The sequence below is a fragment of the Neophocaena asiaeorientalis genome, unplaced genomic scaffold (genome assembly GCF_003031525.2).
Source record: "Neophocaena asiaeorientalis asiaeorientalis breed wild unplaced genomic scaffold, Neophocaena_asiaeorientalis_V1.1 scaffold43, whole genome shotgun sequence".
Lineage (NCBI taxonomy): Eukaryota > Metazoa > Chordata > Mammalia > Artiodactyla > Phocoenidae > Neophocaena > Neophocaena asiaeorientalis.
Window position 1 is genome coordinate 10012782 of NW_020173674.1, and position 17146 is coordinate 10029927.

General features: G+C 51.4%; 1 protein-coding gene across 1 annotated transcript; it reads right to left on the bottom strand.

The window, feature by feature from the left end:
* Nucleotides 1-882: 882 nt before the first annotated feature.
* Nucleotides 883-16898, bottom strand: LOC112401997 (pregnancy-associated glycoprotein 2-like). Its single transcript, XM_024748526.1, has 9 exons — nt 16846-16898; nt 15581-15731; nt 14496-14613; nt 14283-14401; nt 12887-13080; nt 11634-11750; nt 1385-1526; nt 1082-1227; nt 883-961 (listed from the first exon to the last, which is right to left on the bottom strand). The coding sequence occupies exons 1-9, from the start codon at nt 16896-16898 to the stop codon at nt 883-885; spliced, it is 1119 nt and encodes a 372-aa protein (XP_024604294.1).
* Nucleotides 16899-17146: the final 248 nt, after the last annotated feature.

Below are 17146 nucleotides of genomic sequence, written 5' to 3' on the forward strand. Positions count from 1 at the left end.
GACAAACTGTTCACTTGAGTCTCCATTAAGCCCAGTGCATGATATTTGCTGTTTAAAAAAAAATGCCATTTCTGCTCTCACCTTTTCCCCCTTTATCAGCTCTGCAACCAGTCCTCTTTCACCCCCCTCAAGCTGAGCATAATCCAGTGCCACCCCAGAGGGACCAGGCCCACGTAACCGTGGACATACGGCAGGTGTGCACAGAGAAGGTAATTGCAAGGCTTAGGGGTGTGTTTCAGGGTGGGGTGACAAGACTGAAGTTAATGCCCCCTCTCGCCCGACTGCAGCCTTTCCCTGGTCCCTGAAGAGGAAGCCCCTCACTCCTCTGGCCCCCTACCCACACCTGTGTTGCTTTCTCCATCTGGCCCTCCCCATTGGGGGTTGTCTCTTTATCTGTCTCCATGAATCGGTGGTGGGTTCCTAACCCAGCCCTCTATCCCTGGGGTCCACCACAGCACCTGGCACATAGTAGGTGCTCAGTAAATTTGTCCTGAATGGAGAGATGAGGAAGGAAGGGCGTCGTCCCTTTCGCTGGTTTGTCTTGCCTGAGTAAAGGCCCATACCGTGCGTTGCGTCGGCTGTGTTTTCCACCTTGTTTATTCTTCCCTGCTCCTTCTCTCACGTGGGTCTCCCTCCACCTCTGACCCCTGCTGTCCCCAGCCTGGGCCTCTGTTTCCAGGTGGGAAGAAGTGATGCTTCCACTCCAAATGTGCCAAACCATGGCAGCTCGAACCAGTGGTTTGTAGCTCTGCCCCTGGAGGAAGCTCAGAAACGCTGAAGGCTTAGTGCACCCTGGGGCCCCTTTACATGCGTGGCATCCTCGCCAGCAGCCTTGGAGGCCAAGGGAAGGAGCATGCTGGGCCCTGGAGGGGTGGGCATGGCTCAGGGATCCACACGGCCCATCACTTGGAACGTGGGACTAGAAAGGACACTGCAGGTGTGGGTGGCAGAGAGCTGGTGACTGGGGTGGGGGGACAAACGGGAACCATCTCAGCTTGAAGGGCCTCACCCAGAACCCCCCTGGAGCAGGCCACGGCCAAAGGTCCTGTGAGATGGGAAGGGTAGAAGGTATTTTTATTACCCGTTACCATCCCTCTGAAAGAGGAGGGGGCGGAGTTGGTGGGGGCCATCACAAACTCTTCCACTGTCTAGAACACTCCCGGCCACTTCATGGCTCATGTTCTCTGTGCCCCCTCCAAAGTTGCTGAGGCATTGGCCCTGAAGGTTCTGGGGGAGACGGAAATGCACACCAGTCAGCCTGAGCTCTTACCTGCCACCCTCTCAGCACCCGGAGCCGGCAGCTTCTCGGTTTTATTTCCCTCCTTTGGTATGTGACCCTGTGGCGTGACCCTTCACCTCGTGACCCCGTGGCGTGACCCGTCACCTCGTGACCGACAGGGCTGGCGCTGATGAGCATCTGGATGGCGGTGACCAGTCGGCTCGGGCCGAGCACCAACGAGGTCCCGGTATCCAAAATGGCCTGGCAGCCGCCGGAACAACCAAAAACCACACCGTTCATGGTGATGCTGGGAGACAGTGGGACAGAGTGGACACCAGGATCACTGTGAAGTCTCCCCCCATGACCGCCCCCCTCCCTGACTGTCTCCCTTCAGCTCACGCCCTGGCTCTGTTTTCCTTTGCTCTGGTCACCTAACCTTCGCTGACTCTCTTTCAGCTCCTGAGTGCGTCAGGCTCTTTGGTGCCTCAGGGCCTTGGCATGTGCTGGTCGCCCTTCCTAGAAGACCCCCATCCCCTTTGTCTAGCTAATTTCTCCTCATCTTCCAGGTTCCAGCTTACTTGTCTCTTTTTCAGGGAAGTCTTCCCCCCCAGGCTAGATCAGGCTCCTGTCTTGGTCACTCTCTGTAGACTCCTCCTCATTTCTAGCATGTCCCGAAGTGGAAATTCATTATTATGTGTGTGACTCGTTTCATGTACGTCTGCCTTACTAGACGTAAGGGCAAGTTGTAGCCTCAGTGCCTCTCTCAAGTGCCTAGCACACAGTGGATGCACAATGTATGTTTGTTGAATGAATGAATGAATGAAAAAGTGGATGAGGAACAACCAGAGCCCTGTATGTGCTGTGTGACCGATAACGGGTCAACCCACACAGTGAAGATGGGGGTTCCCCGGGGCAGCAGATGCTGAGAGCAGGGGTGTCGGAGACACAGGCTGCCCTGGGAGAGGTTGTCTCCCAGCATGGCCCACTCACACAGCTCAGACACTGAGGGCCCCAGCCAGGCGATGCCTGAGCTAGCCCAGGGGGCCTCCAAAGGACACGTAAGCTTTTGTCTGAGGGTATCACTCAGAATCCCATCAATTATAGCCCCTTGTTCTCAGGCCACTCCTGGATCCCGGCTTCCTGATTCTCTCTGTCACAGCCCCTGCCCCACTCTGTGCCTGGGATGGGGGGTGGCTATGGGTGGGGGGAGTGTCTCTTTGTATGAGTTGCTTTCAGGTCTCAAGAATGCAGCCAACCTCTCTCCACTGCTGGGGAGTTTCTCCCTAAGGAAACCAGTTTTCCTGGTTTGTCCAGGACTTTCCCTGTTTTGAAACTGGTAGTTTTGTGTAGTGAGAGCTCCCTGGGTCCCGGGTAGCCCTAGACAGCTGGTCAACTTATCACAACCCTGTTCAGGCTGGTGAAATCCTCCCTGATCCTCTTTTCACTGCACTTTAGGGTCTTCAAACCGTGCTCCCGGCCTTACAGCGTAGTGGGTGCAGCCCTCTTGGGCTGCACACGTCTCTCTGAAACCTGTTCAGGACCCTGGTCAGAGCCCTGGTCAGGGGTCTGGGGTGATTATGAACCCATGGGTGGTGTGTGTATCTGTGTGTGTTTTTGTGTGTATCTGTGTGCCTGTGCGTGTGTTTATACGTGTGTCTTTGGAGGTGGAGCGTATATCTGTGTGTGTGACTGTGTGTCTGTGTGTTTATTTGTGTGTCTGCGTGTGTCCGTGTGCGCGTGTGGGAGCATCACTTGGGGTGGCCCTCAGAGGGAGAGGCTTACCGGTTCATGGTTATCTGCCAGTAGTGGGGTTGGGACACTGGTATCCACTGGAGCTTTCCTTTGTGGTATCTGTGGTCCACCCCACCCAACATCATAATGCTGCCACTCTCCTTCTGGCTGAGGAGAGAAGGAAGACGGAGGGCTCGTTGTAGGAGAATAACGGCAGACACTGTCTGAGGGCTGTGCTTCTCCACCCATCCGAGGCACTATTAGGGTCCCCATTTTACAGAGACGGAAATTGAGGCCCGGAGGGATTGAGGACCTGTCCGAGGTGGGTCACCGACTAGTGAGTGGCACAGAAGGGGTTTGAAGCTGGGCAGCCTGGCTGGGCTCCGACCACCCACCCTTCTGAAGAGGGCCTGGTCCCCTCCAGCAACCAGAGTGCTCAGAGATACCCTCAGAGGACACCGTGCCGGAGGGGTCTGGCTGCCCCCTCGCCTAGCCTGTCATTGTTCAGAAAAGCCGAGGCCCGAGGGTGCCAAGGGTGTGGGTTCAGGCTCACCCAGGGTTGGCTTCACCAGCGTGTGTGACCTGTGCCATCCATGGGGCCTCACACTCAGCAGGGCCCTGAGCCTCTGCTATCCCGGTCTTGAAATTCCTAATACTAGTCGTAGCCAAGAAATCCAACCATCCTCCCGGAGCCATAGGTGAGGTCGACGGGCATGCCCGAGAGCCGGAAGGTGGTGGACACGTGAGGGTTGAAGACATTGTGTGTATCTGCGGACACAAGAGATGTGTGTCCGTCAGGCGCCAAGGATGGAGAAGGGGGTGGGAGGGGGAGTACAAGATGGGCGGGAGGGCAGGTACTCACAGCAGGGGCGACTGTCGCAGTAGGTGGAAGGCACCCACAAGTCAGCTGAGCCGGTGTCAAAGATGACCTTGAACTGCTGAGGGGGCGTTCCAATGCTGATGTTGCCGACATAGGCTACCTACAGGGGCCGGGGAGGGGTGGTGTGGTCAGACCTGGCTGCCCTGGCCGCCCTCGATTCCCGGAGTACTGCTTCCCTCGAGGTGTCCCGTGTCTCCTGAGATCACTTCCCAACCGCCCCACCTCACAGCCTCTGCTCAGACCGGTGCCTTCATTTGATTTTTTTCTTTTTTTTCCTCCATGCGGGCTCTTAGTTCCCTGACCAGGGATCGAACCCGGTCCCCCTGCAGTGGAAGCGCAGAGTCTTAAGCACTGGACCTCCAGGCGAGTCCTGCTGCGTTCATTTGAGAAGCTCTCCGGTCTCCCCTTTCAGGCCCAGCCTGTTTCTTTCTCCAGTTGGCCCTCCTAGGTCACCCCAGGCCACTTCCTCTAAACTGAGACCACGTCCTATCACCACGACGCTGCTGGCCCTTTCATTTGACATGTATTTACTCTGTGCCTATCACTCAGCCTGTCCTATGCATTCTTGAGGAAGAGACGAGACCTTTTTTTAAAATCAATAACAATAACCGTAGTGTTAGATTTTTATGGCGTCACAGGCCATAGGGGCTCAGTAACTTTTTACTGGTGTCCTTCTTGGATCTGTGGAGGCTGACCTTTGTCTGCCTGGGGTTTCAATCTTGATTTGCAGTTGGCTTTATCTTTCGATCAGACACGGCTCACCTTTCATCTGTGACTCAGTGGCTCACGTAGTTCAGGAGGAACAATCTCCCTCAAACTAATGACATATCTTTGGCAAGAAATGGGCGTTTACCTGCCACCCGGTCATTGCTGAGCCCAGTTACCACCGACCAAGAGTTGAGGACGAGAGTGCCCTCTTCTCTGGGAATGGGGTCCGTATTCCCCAGTGTTTCTGCTTCCTGCAGGAGCCCTAGCCCCACCACACCGCCTGGCGCCTCCAGATGAACCCCAGTGCCAGGCCAGAGAACCAGGGGGCGCTGTAGAGTGCCATCCGCCCAACACACTCACATCCAGGTAGTTCCTCAGGGGATGAAGAGACAATTTTGGGTCATGAGCGACATTCTGGGACCTGTCGTCATTGTTATTCAACAGGAAGTTTGTCAGCAAATTTTTTTCCCTGAGGGTTTCTCGCATGGTCTTCATCTTTGTTAGAGGGATCCTTTCACCGAGGATTGGGAAAAGGAAACAAAGAAGTGTCAGCAATCAGCTGTCTGTGTTATAGTATGACTGTCATACCTTGCATTGTAATGGCAATGTGTATATTCCAAGCATTTTTTATGAGTGTTCTCTCATATCAGGACGCTATGCAAAGGCGATGGCAAATGCCTAGGTTTGACTACAGGTTCTGTTCTGTAATCTTGGGTAAGCCGTATGACCATTTGGAGTCAGTTTCCCCATGCGTAGGTAAAAACATGGAATATAATAACCCCCATCGCCCATATAGAATGTTTTGGGTGTTAAGTGAGATAGTGTATATAATGTACCTGATATGTAAGAAGTGGCAGCAATGACAGCCATTCCCATTGCTATTGCCATCCCACTGTATCTTTTTCTAAGAAGTTCTGGGAAGGAGTCCGAAGCGGGATCATTACCCTCTTTTTACAGGGGAGGAATTTGAAATGCAGGGAGTTTGTGACTTGGCTGTGGTCACACTGCTTGTTAGAGGTAAATCAGCCTAGAAGTCGCCTTCCAGATCTTTCTCCAGGGCTCAAGCAGAAGAGAGGGGTGAGAGAGGAAGCCAGGAGATGGGGAATAAATTAGGGAAATTAAGAAGCTAGAGAAACAAGGAAGAGTCAAAGTAGAAAAAACAAAACAAAAAACTGAAAACTCAGAGAGTTCTGCAGGCACAGAGACATCCAAAGGGGATGGAGAGATAAAGGAGAGAGATACAGAGATGAAGACACAGACACATACACAGAAATGCAGAGAGAGCAGAGAGAAGTCCTAGAAGCAATCACAGGAGAAATGCTGTTCATCAGACCACATTTACAGTTGCACAGGTTGTGCACTGAGCAATCTCAAGGAGTGCCATTTTCACATAAGTCATGATGTGACTGGCACCCCCAGAGTTGTGCAGCCCTGCAGGCCTACCCCAAGACCCTTGGGCCCCATGTTGCCCATGGCACGGTACTCATCAATAAGTGAGAGTTGAACTTCAAGAGTGTCAGGGATGATTACATTCCCTTCTAACCCTGATGGGTGGAAGAATAAGAGGACAAGGAAGACCCCAGAAAGAGAGATGATGCCGCTTACAGTCCCCGCACTTACATGACTAGGCACTCTGAGAGGGCCACCAGCCCAAGGATCCCAAGCCACTTCATGCTTCTTTCCTGGGTCCAAGTACTCAGGAAAGAGTGAGTTCTGAGCATGCAGTGGTGGCCAGGGGCTCCTAGTTATATACGCTCTGACATGCCCTAATTGTCCCCCTTAGGCCACTAATGGATCTGATTAGAAATACGAACCTCTCGATAAAATCTTTACCTCCATCAGTGTCTGTGGGGAGTGGACTTGGAAAATTCTCAGAATACAGAGATTTCTACTGTAATCTCTCCTTGGGGCTTGGCTGAAAAACCAAACTAAGCTGCACGGACTAACTAAGAGTGGGGAAACTGTTGCCAACTTGGAGATAAAACACTGCTAACAACGTGATAAAAGTCAATGCTAGGGGCCATGCTTGACATTCGTGATCTCATGTGGTCATGAAGGGTGAGTTATTGTCCTCAGCTGGAGAAGAGATCGCTAGGAGGAAAAGAGTTCAAATGGCAAAGTGAAGACTTTAGGGGCAGCCCAGTGACATGCGAGTGGTTTTAGGTAGTGGGACAGATGGCACAGATCAGGGGCACCTGTGATGCCAGTCTGCATCAGAGGTCTGGGCTAGAGTAGTACCACAGTCGCACAGTTTCACTATTGGGAGAAATGTGATGCATGCATCCACAAGATACTTTATATCGTCCAACAAACATACACGGAGGACCCTGTGTGCTGGGATCTAGGTCAGATGCTGGAAAGTCAAAGTCAAGTAAGACACAGGAGGTCCTTATCTTCAGGGAGCTAGCAGTCTAGGGCAGTTCTCACAAACTCACGACCCAGGAGGCAAGAGAAATGAATGGAAGGGCTGGGCGGGCATCAGGGACACAGGGCAGCACATGCCCTACCACTGGGGGCAGTCGCTCCTCAGCTCCCACCAGCGGCTGGTTGGCAAATTTTCAAGAGAAGTTAGAAGTCTGGATATTTATGTCAAATCCCCTGATTTTAAATGTTAGCGACTAATTTTTTGTGTGTTTTTCAAAAAACATAGTGTGAGCCAAACCTCAAACAACTAACTGTGTGCTGGATTCAGCCTGCAGGCTGTGCAGGTTTTTATTTCTGGCTAGAGGTGGGAGTAGAGAGGGGACAGAGAGGGGGTTCAATTCATGTTGGTCGAATGAGTAAGAGATGGAATGCATCTTAACCATGTTAATTTTCCTTCCTTTTGTAAGGAAAGATTACCAGGGTCATATAAACCAATGAATTTAATAATGTCCACTTGCTGAGCATCTGGTATCATTCCCCACTAGGGTCCATGCCTTGAAACATTTTCTCTACCAAACCAAGCATGCAAAGAAATAATTTCTAAGTGTCTTATCAGTCAAAGAAGACAAAACAGATCACTCAGAGCTCCTGCTCAGCCTGAGGTGAACAGGGCTACCTGTTAAACTGTTATTCCAGCCAAAGTAAAGATGATGGAGTTTTATGGTTCCTTCCAGGATTCCCAGGACGTGGGTGTTCCTGCGTGAGATCTATCCAGGCCTGTCCCTTGGGTAGAACAACGGGAGGCTGGCCTGGTCACCAGGTGGGTGATAGATTGGGAGCTGCGTCTTCCTACTCATTTTTGCACATTGTTAAAATTCAGTTTTGGTGTTTCAGTCCCTACGCAGGGGATCTGACGGCAACTAGCAAGTGACACACACTATACCATTCAGCTCAGCAATTCTACTTCTAGGGAACTATCCCAAAGATACAGTGGCAAAAATACAAAAAGACACATGTACAAGCCATTCACTGCAACACTGTTTGTAAAAGCAGAAGATTAGAAACTTACCTGTAGTGACCATCCGTGGGGGAGTGTTGAATAAGGCATAGGGCATCCGAACAACTGGGCATAATGCAGATGGAGGGAGGCATGGAATGGGTGAGATCTTCAGGGTGTACTGTTTAGTTTTTCAAAAAGGGGAACCAGAAAAGTGCTTATAGTTTGTTACTTTTACATACGTGTGTCTATTTTCAATAAGAAAGAGTGGAAGAATAAGCCAAAAACTAAAGGAAAAAAATGGTAATTTATGGGGGAGGGGCAGGGACAGAAGTGTGATTTTTCGTCTTATAGTTTGACTTTGCAACCATGTAAATGTGTTCCAGAATTTAAAAATACATAAATAAACACATCTGTCGAAATTGAGAACTAAGACAAATGAGCCTAATTCTATCAAGTTGGTGACCCAGCCGCACACAACAAAACATTACTTAAGTGGCTTTAAAATGCAGAATTTTGACCTACATTCAGAGTGGGATATCTTCTAAGAACAAAGACAAACACACAAACACATCCTCCCTCCAAAACCAAACCCAAAACGAAAAACCAAAGAAATCTGCAACTATATCCAGCACCTTCTTGTTGGTGATATTGCTAGTTATTTCGAGAGTATCTTATGTGTGTTACAGGTTAAAGCAAGTAAGTAACTGATGCTAATGTTGTCATGAAGCACGACTTCCAGTGGAAGAGAGAAGAGATGTTTACGTATAAAACAAAAGCTTAAGTAAAACCTTGTGGTCTGAAAACTTGAATTGGAAGTATAAGTTTGTACCAATTAATTATTTTCCTTTCTTTTTTTAAAGAAAATCTCTACTTTCTGGGTCTGACCACTGAAAAGCCGAGAAGCAATGGCAACTTGATAACAGTGGCTATCCTGAGGCCTAGCCTGTGGCCTCTAAACACCATTTCCCACCAGAAGATACAGACATTCTTGAAGAGATGGTTGATTTCAGGGCTGGGCCAAGAAATGCACAAGATTAAGCCTGGGAATCTTGAAGGACCAGAAAGGTGAGGGCCTTCAAAGATCACCGGGGGCTGGACAGAAAGTTTAGGAATCCATATAAAAAGGCCAAAGTGGGACAATTTTAACATCACATCAAATCGACTGAAACAAAATTAAATATATAAAAAACCATGACCGGGACTTCCCTGGTGGCGCAGTGAATAAGACTCTGGGCTCCCAGTGCAGGGGGCCTGGGTTTGATCCCTGGTCAGGGAACTGGGTCCCACATGCCACAACTAAGAGTTTGCATGATGCAGCTAAAGATCCTGCATGCCGCAAGTGAGAATCCCGAGTGCCGCAACGAAGACCTGGCACAGCCAAATAAATTATAAGTATATTTTTTTAAAGGCCGAATAATATTCCATTCTATGTCTCTTCCACATTTCCTTTATCCATTCAACTGTTGATGGAGCTAAGCGGTTTCTGCATCTTGGCTATTGTAAATGATGCTGCACCGTACATGACAGGACAAATATCCCTTTAGGATCATATGATGTGCCTGTAACCACCACTGGAGCCAGAAGATTGGAGGAGACTTCCTTCATCTGTAGAGTGGGGGTCATGCCCCGCAGGGGCTCATGGGGAGACAGTGAAATGCATATGTAATTAACCAGAGCTATTATTCTTACTCTTATTGGTAGTTTCTCCCCCACACAGACATTGCTTATGGTTCCATGAAGACCACTTGGAAAATGAGTTTGACAAACTGTTCACTTGAGTCTCCATTAAGCCCAGTGCATGATATTTGCTGTTTAAAAAAAAATGCCATTTCTGCTCTCACCTTTTCCCCCTTTATCAGCTCTGCAACCAGTCCTCTTTCACCCCCCTGAAGCCTAGACTAGACTAGAACGGACACTGCAGGTGTGGGTGGCAGAGAGCTGGTGACTGTGGTGGGGGGACAAACGGGAACCATCTCAGCTTGAAGGGCCTCACCCAGAACCCCCCTGGAGCAGGCCACTGCCAAAGGTCCTGTGAGATGGGAAAGGTAGAAGGTATTTTTATTACCACGTGGAGAGCCCCGGAGTGACCCCGTGGCGTGACCCTTCACCTCATTATCGACAAGGCGGGCGCCGATGAGCCTTCGGAGGGCGGTGACCACTCTACTTGGGCCAACTAGGAACGAGGTCCCGGTATCCACAATGGCCTGGCAGCCGCGGGAACAACCAAAAGCCACACCGTTCACGGTGACTCTGGGAGACAGTGGGACAGAGTGGACACCAGGATCACTGTGAAGTCTCCCCCCATGACCGCCCCCCTCCCTGACTGTCTCCCTTCAGCTCACGCCCTGGCTCTGTTTTCCTTTGCTCTGGTCACCTAACCTTCGCTGACTTCCTTTCAGCTCCTGAGTGCGTCAGGCTCTTTGGTGCCTCAGGGCCTTGGCATGTGCTGGTCGCCCTTCCTAGAAGACCCCTATCCCCTTTGTCTAGCTAATTTCTCCTCATCTTCCAGGTTCCAGCTTACTTGTCTCTTTTTCAGGGAAGTCTTCCCCCCCAGGCTAGATCAGGCTCCTGTCTTGGTCACTCTCTGTAGACTCCTCCTCATTTCTAGCATGTCCCGAAGTGGAAATTCATTATTATGTGTGTGACTCGTTTCATGTACGTCTGCCTTACTAGACGTAAGGGCAAGTAGCCTCAGTGCCTCTCTCAAGTGCCTAGCACACAGCGGATGCACAATGTATGTTTGTTGAATGAATGAATGAATGAAAAAGTGGATGAGGAACAACCAGAGCCCTGTATGTGCTGTGTGACCGATAACGGGTCAACCCACACAGTGAAGATGGGGGTTCCCCGGGGCAGCAGATGCTGAGAGCAGGGGTGTCGGAGACACAGGCTGCCCTGGGAGAGGTTGTCTCCCAGCATGGCCCACTCACACAGCTCAGACACTGAGGGCCCCAGCCAGGCGATGCCTGAGCTAGCCCAGGGGGCCTCCAAAGGACACGTAAGCTTTTGTCTGAGGGTATCACTCAGAATCCCATCAATTATAGCCCCTTGTTCTCAGGCCACTCCTGGATCCCGGCTTCCTGATTCTCTCTGTCACAGCCCCTGCCCCACTCTGTGCCTGGGATGGGGGGTGGCTATGGGTGGGGGGAGTGTCTCTTTGTATGAGTTGCTTTCAGGTCTCAAGAATGCAGCCAACCTCTCTCCACTGCTGGGGAGTTTCTCCCTAAGGAAACCAGTTTTCCTGGTTTGTCCAGGACTTTCCCTGTTTTGAAACTGGTAGTTTTGTGTAGTGAGAGCTCCCTGGGTCCCGGGTAGCCCTAGACAGCTGGTCAACTTATCACAACGCTGTTCAGGCTGGTGAAATCCTCCCTGATCCTCTTTTCATGTGTGTGACTGCACTTTAGGGTCTTCAAACCGTGCTCCCGGCCTTACAGCGTAGTGGGTGCAGCCCTCTTGGGCTGCACACGTCTCTCTGAAACCTGTTCAGGACCCTGGTCAGAGCCCTGGTCAGGGGTCTGGGGTGATTATGAACCCATGGGTGGTGTGTGTATCTGTGTGTGTTTTTGTGTGTATCTGTGTGCCTGTGCGTGTGTTTATACGTGTGTCTTTGGAGGTGGAGCGTATATCTGTGTGTGTGACTGTGTGTCTGTGTGTTTATTTGTGTGTCTGCGTGTGTCCGTGTGCGCGTGTGGGAGCATCACTTGGGGTGGCCCTCAGAGGGAGAGGCTTACCGGTTCATGGTTATCTGCCAGTAGTGGGTTTGGGACACTGGTATCCACTGGAGCTTTCCTTTGTGGTATCTGTGGTCCACCCCACCCAACATCAACACGCTGCCATTCTCCTTTCGGCTGAGGAGAGAAGAAAGACGGAGGGCTCGTTGTAGGAGAATAACGGCAGACACTGACTGAGGGCTGTGCTTCTCCACCCATCCGAGGCACTATTAGGGTCCCCATTTTACAGAGACGGAAATTGAGGCCCGGAGGGATTGAGGACCTGTCCGAGGTGGGTCACCGACTAGTGAGTGGCACAGAAGGGGTTCGAAGCTGGGCAGCCTGGCTGGGTTCCGACCACCCACCCATCTGAAGAGAGCCCGGTCCCCCCCAGCAACCTGAGTGCTCAGAGATACCCTCAGAGGACGCCGTGCCGGAGGGGTCTGGCTGCCCCCTTGCCTAGCCTGTCATTGTTCAGAAAAACCGAGGCCTGAGGGTGCCAAGGGTGTGGGTTCAGGCTCACCCAGGGTTGGCTTCACCAGCGTGTGTGACCTGTGCCATCCATGGGGCCTCACACTCAGCAGGGCCCTGAGCCTCTGCTATCCCTGTCTTGAAATTCCTAATACTTTTTTTTTTTTTTTAATTTTTTTCGGTACGCGGGCCTCTCACTGTTGTGGCCTCCCCCGTTGTGGAGCACAGGCTCCGGACGCACAGGCTCAGCGGCCATGGCTCACGGGCCCAGCCACTCCGCGCCATGTGGGATCTTCCCGGACCGGGGCATGAACCTGCGTCCCCTGCATCGGCAGGCGGACTCGCAACCACTGTGCCACCAGGGAAGCCCCTCCTGATCCTTTTGGAACAAGACGTCCCAAGTTTTCATTTTGCGCTGGTGCCTGCGAATTGTGTAGCTGCTTCTGGGCTCCTGGTAAAATGTTCCCGCCATCCCTCTCCTTCCTCCCATATGAAATCCATCAGCACATCCTGTTGTTGCCTTTTCCTCCAACCTGTATCCTGACACCTTCCACGGCTCTCCCTCTTCCCTTCACACCCCCTGGACCAAGCTGCTGCTCCTGAGCCCATGAGCATGCTTGTGTTCCCATAAAACTTTATTTACAAAAACCAGTGGCAGGGCCAGATGTGGCCCTGGGGCCATAGTTATCCCGGGCTAGACTGTCTCTCAGGAAACTTCTGGATCAGCTGGGCTACAAGTTTTGATGCAACTGAAAGCATCTTACAGCTGACTTAGAGAGAGGGCTTGTGCAGTTCGGACTTACCTGCTCAAGTAGAAGGCAAAGACTGCCTGAGGAATGAGACTTCGTCTCTTCAGGGTGTCGAATATGGGGGTGGTCCCTTGGGTGGCGAGGCTGGGGTAGCCCAAGCCCAGAATGCCATCAAAGGGTGCATGCTCCATCCCATACTGTGCCTTGCTCAGGACAAACGGCTGGCCCATGTCAATAAGTTTCCCGATCTGTGGGAGAGGAGAGTGTTCCCACATAAAGGTTTGGGAAGTGGGGCTGGGACTGGGCTGGGATGGAGACGCCATGAGCACCGCAGAAAAGAACTGCGGCCTGGCTGTGCCCTGGGTTGACCTCAGATAGTTAGACCAAGCTGGGACTGGCATTTGGGTTCCCTTTGTGCTGGGCTGTGGCTTTTAACCATCGCTGCCCGTCCTGCAAACACCATGCGAAGTGAGTGAAACTGGCCACATGCTTCCAACAGGACCAAATGGTTCCCACTGGAGCGCAACGAGCAGAGAGCAGGATGGTCTTGTCTTTGGCATCACTATGATCTGATGACAGAAATGGACTGAATTCATGGCAGTGCATCGTGGAATTTGCATCCGCCCAGGAAGACAGAAGCCCATTTTACAATGTCGCTGCCAGGGTACTTATGAAAATTCTGCCTGGGAAACACGCTTTGGGGATGTGTGTGTGAATGTGTGTGTGTGTGTGTGTGTGAGAGAGAGAGAGAGAGAGAGACAGAGAGAGAGAGAGAGAACTCAGGCCCTTTGGGGGATGCAGGCAATACGTTTTATAAGACACTCAAAGGCCCCCTCTTAGGGGCCCACATTTATCAGCCCCTTCCCACATCTGTGGCCCCCTGCTTTCCCTGTCTGGATTTCCGAAGCCCTCAGTTCCCCCCAACCGCCCAAGATCAGTTTTATCCTCTCTCCAAATACCGCACACCTGCATGAATCCTGACTGGCCAGCCCAGCTCCACCGCTTACCTGATGCCTGACCTTGGCAAGGCCCTGGCTTTCTGCACCTCAGTTCCCTCATCTGTATAGTGGAGCTAATCATAGCATTTGCTATGTGGGGTTGCTGCAGGAGTAAACGAGTTATTACCGTGAAAGTACCTGGCACAGCCTGAGGATATAAGAGTGGGTGCTTTTTTCCCCTCTCTCCCTGCTCCCAGCAAAATGAACCCTGAGCTGCTCATGGGCAAAGGAGCTGCAAATCCACACCCCAAGCCACTCTCTGGCTCAGCCATTCTGGGAGTTTGTGTGTCAGCAGGGACACTGTCTCCCCAGGGACACAACACTGTGGGGTGGGCGGCCAGCCACTAGGGGACTTTGGGAAAGACGGGCCCTTCCAGTTGGCCCTGCATCTGTTTTGTAAGCTGCGGTTGATCCCAGGGCCAGCCCTGACTCGGCTTCTGGTTTCCAGTTACCCGAACAGTATCGTAGCTAAGAAATCCAATGATCCTCCCGGAGCCGTAGATGAGGTCGACGGGCCGGCCCCAGAGCCGGAAGGTGGTGGACGTGTGAGGGTTGTAAAGCTTGTGTGTACCTGCGAACACAAGAGATGTGTGTCCATCAGGTGCCAAGGACGGAGAAGGGGGTGGGAGGGGGAGTACAAGATGGGCAGGGGGGCAGGTACTCACGGCAGGGGCGACTGTAGCAGTAGATGGAAGGCACCCACAGGTCACCTGAGCCGGTGTCAAAGAGGACCTTGAACTGCTGAGGGGGCGTTCCAATGCTGATGTTGCCGACATAGGCTAGCTACAGGGGCCGGGGAGGGGTGGTGTGGTCAGACCTGGCTGCCCTGGCCGCCCTCGATTCCCGGAGTACTGCTTCCCTCGAGGTGTCCCGTGTCTCCTGAGATCACTTCCCAACCGCCCCACCTCACAGCCTCTGCTCAGACCGGTGCCTTCATTTGATTTTTTTCTTTTTTTTCCTCCATGCGGGCTCTTAGTTCCCTGACCAGGGATCGAACCCGGTCCCCCTGCAGTGGAAGCGCAGAGTCTTAAGCACTGGACCTCCAGGCGAGTCCTGCTGCGTTCATTTGAGAAGCTCTCCGGTCTCCCCTTTCAGGCCCAGCCTGTTTCTTTCTCCAGTTGGCCCTCCTAGGTCACCCCAGGCCACTTCCTCTAAACTGAGACCACGTCCTATCACCACGACGCTGCTGGCCCTTTCATTGACATGTATTTACTCTGTGCCTATCACTCAGTCTGTCCTATGCATTCTTGAGGAAGGGACGAGACCTTTTTTTAAAATCAATAACAATAACCATAGTGTTAGATTTTTATGGCGTCACAGGCCATAGGGGCTCAGTAACTTTTTACTGGTGTCCTTCTTGGATCTGTGGAGGCTGACCTTTGTCTGCCTGGGGTTTCAATCTTGATTTGCAGTTGGCTTTATCTTTCGATCAGACACGGCTCACCTTTCATCTGTGACTCAGTGGCTCACGTAGTTCAGGAGGAACAATCTCCCTCAAACTAATGACATATCTTTGGCAAGAAATGGGCGTTTACCTGCCACCCGGTCATTGCTGAGCCCAGTTACCACCGACCAAGAGTTGAGGACGAGAGTGCCCTCTTCTCTGGGAATGGGGTCCGTATTCCCCAGTGTTTCTGCTTCCTGCAGGAGCCCTAGCCCCACCACACCGCCTGGCGCCTCCAGATGAACCCCAGTGCCAGGCCAGAGAACCAGGGGGCGCTGTAGAGTGCCATCCGCCCAACACACTCACATCCAGGTAGTTCCTCAGGGGATGAAAAGTCATTTTCGGGTAATAGGCGCGATTCTGGGACCTGTTACCAGTGTTCCTCTCCAGGAAGTTTGTCAGCAAGCTTTTTTCCCTGAGGGTTTCTCGCATGGTCTTCATCTTTGTTAGAGGGATCCTTTCACCGAGGATTGGGAAAAGGAAACAAAGAAGTGTCAGCAATCAGCTGTCTGTGTTATAGTATGACTGTCATACCTTGCATTGTAATGGCACTGTGTATTTTCCAAGCATTTTTATGAGTGTCCTCTCATTATCAGGATGCCATGAAAAGACCATGACAGAGACCTAGGTCTGAATACAGGTACTGTTGTGTAAACTTGGGTAAGCCATATGACCATTTGGAATCTCAGTTTCCCCCTCGGTAGGTAAAAAGGTAGAATATAACTCCTATCGTCCGTATAGAATGTTTTGGGTGTTAAGTGAGATGATGTATATAATGTACCTGGTATGTAAGAAGTGGCAGCAATGACAGCCATTCCCATTGCTATTGCCATCCCACTGTATCTTTTTCTAAGAAGTTCTGGGAAGGAGTCCGAAGCGGGATCATTACCCTCTTTTTACAGGGGAGGAATTTGAAATGCAGGGAGTTTGTGACTTGGCTGTGGTCACACTGCTTGTTAGAGGTAAATCAGCCTAGAAGTCGCCTTCCAGATCTTTCTCCAGGGCTCAAGCAGAAGAGAGGGGTGAGAGAGGAAGCCAGGAGATGGGGAATAAATTAGGGAAATTAAGAAGCTAGAGAAGCAAGGAAGAGTCAAAATAGAAAAACAAAACGAAAACAGAAACGAAAACTCAGAGAGTTCTGCAGGCACAGAGACATCCAAAGAGGATGGAGAGATAAAAGAGAGAGATACAGAGATGAAGACACAGACACATACACACAGAAATGCAGAGAGAGCAGAGAGAAGTCCTAGAAACCAATATAGGAGAACTGCTGTTCCATAGGGCCACACTTACAGTTGCACAGGTTGTGCACTGAGCAATCTCAAGGAGTGCCATTTTCACATAAGTCATGATGTGACTGGCACCCCCAGAGTTGTGCAGCCCTGCAGGCCTACCCCAAGACCCTTGGGCCCCATGTTGCCCATGGCACGGTACTCATCAATAAGTGAGAGTTGAACTTCAAGAGTGTCAGGGATGATTACATTCCCTTCTAACCCTGATGGGTGGAAGAATAAGAGGACAAGGAAGACCCCAGAAAGAGAGATGATGCCATTTACATTCCCCGCACTTACATGACTAGGCACTCTGAGAGGGCCACCAGCCCAAGGATCCCAAGCCACTTCATGCATCTTTGGGGCTTGGCTGCAAAACCAACTGAACCGCATGGACTAAGAGTGGGGAGACTGTTTCCGACTTGGAGATGAAACACTGCTAACAACGTGATAAAAGTAAATACTACTAGAGGAATGCTTGACATTCGTGATCTAATGTGGTCATGAAGGGTGAGTTGTTGTCCTCAGGTGGAGAAGAGATCGCTAGGAGGAAAAGGGTTCAAATGGCAAAGTGAAGACTTTAGGGGCAGCCCAGTGACAT

Coding starts and splice junctions, on each gene's coding strand:
- LOC112401997 (XM_024748526.1), bottom strand. CDS start 16,898: ATGAAGTGGCTTGGGATCCTTGGGCTGGTGGCCCTCTCAGAGTGCCTA. Junction 14,402..14,495: donor CTGCTACAGTCGCCCCTGCC/GTGAGTACCTGC, acceptor TTGTGTTCGCAG/GTACACACAAGCTTTACAAC. Junction 1,228..1,384: donor CCAGCCCTGTCGGTCACGAG/GTGACGGGTCAC, acceptor CGTCTCCCCCAG/AACCTTCAGGGCCAATGCCT.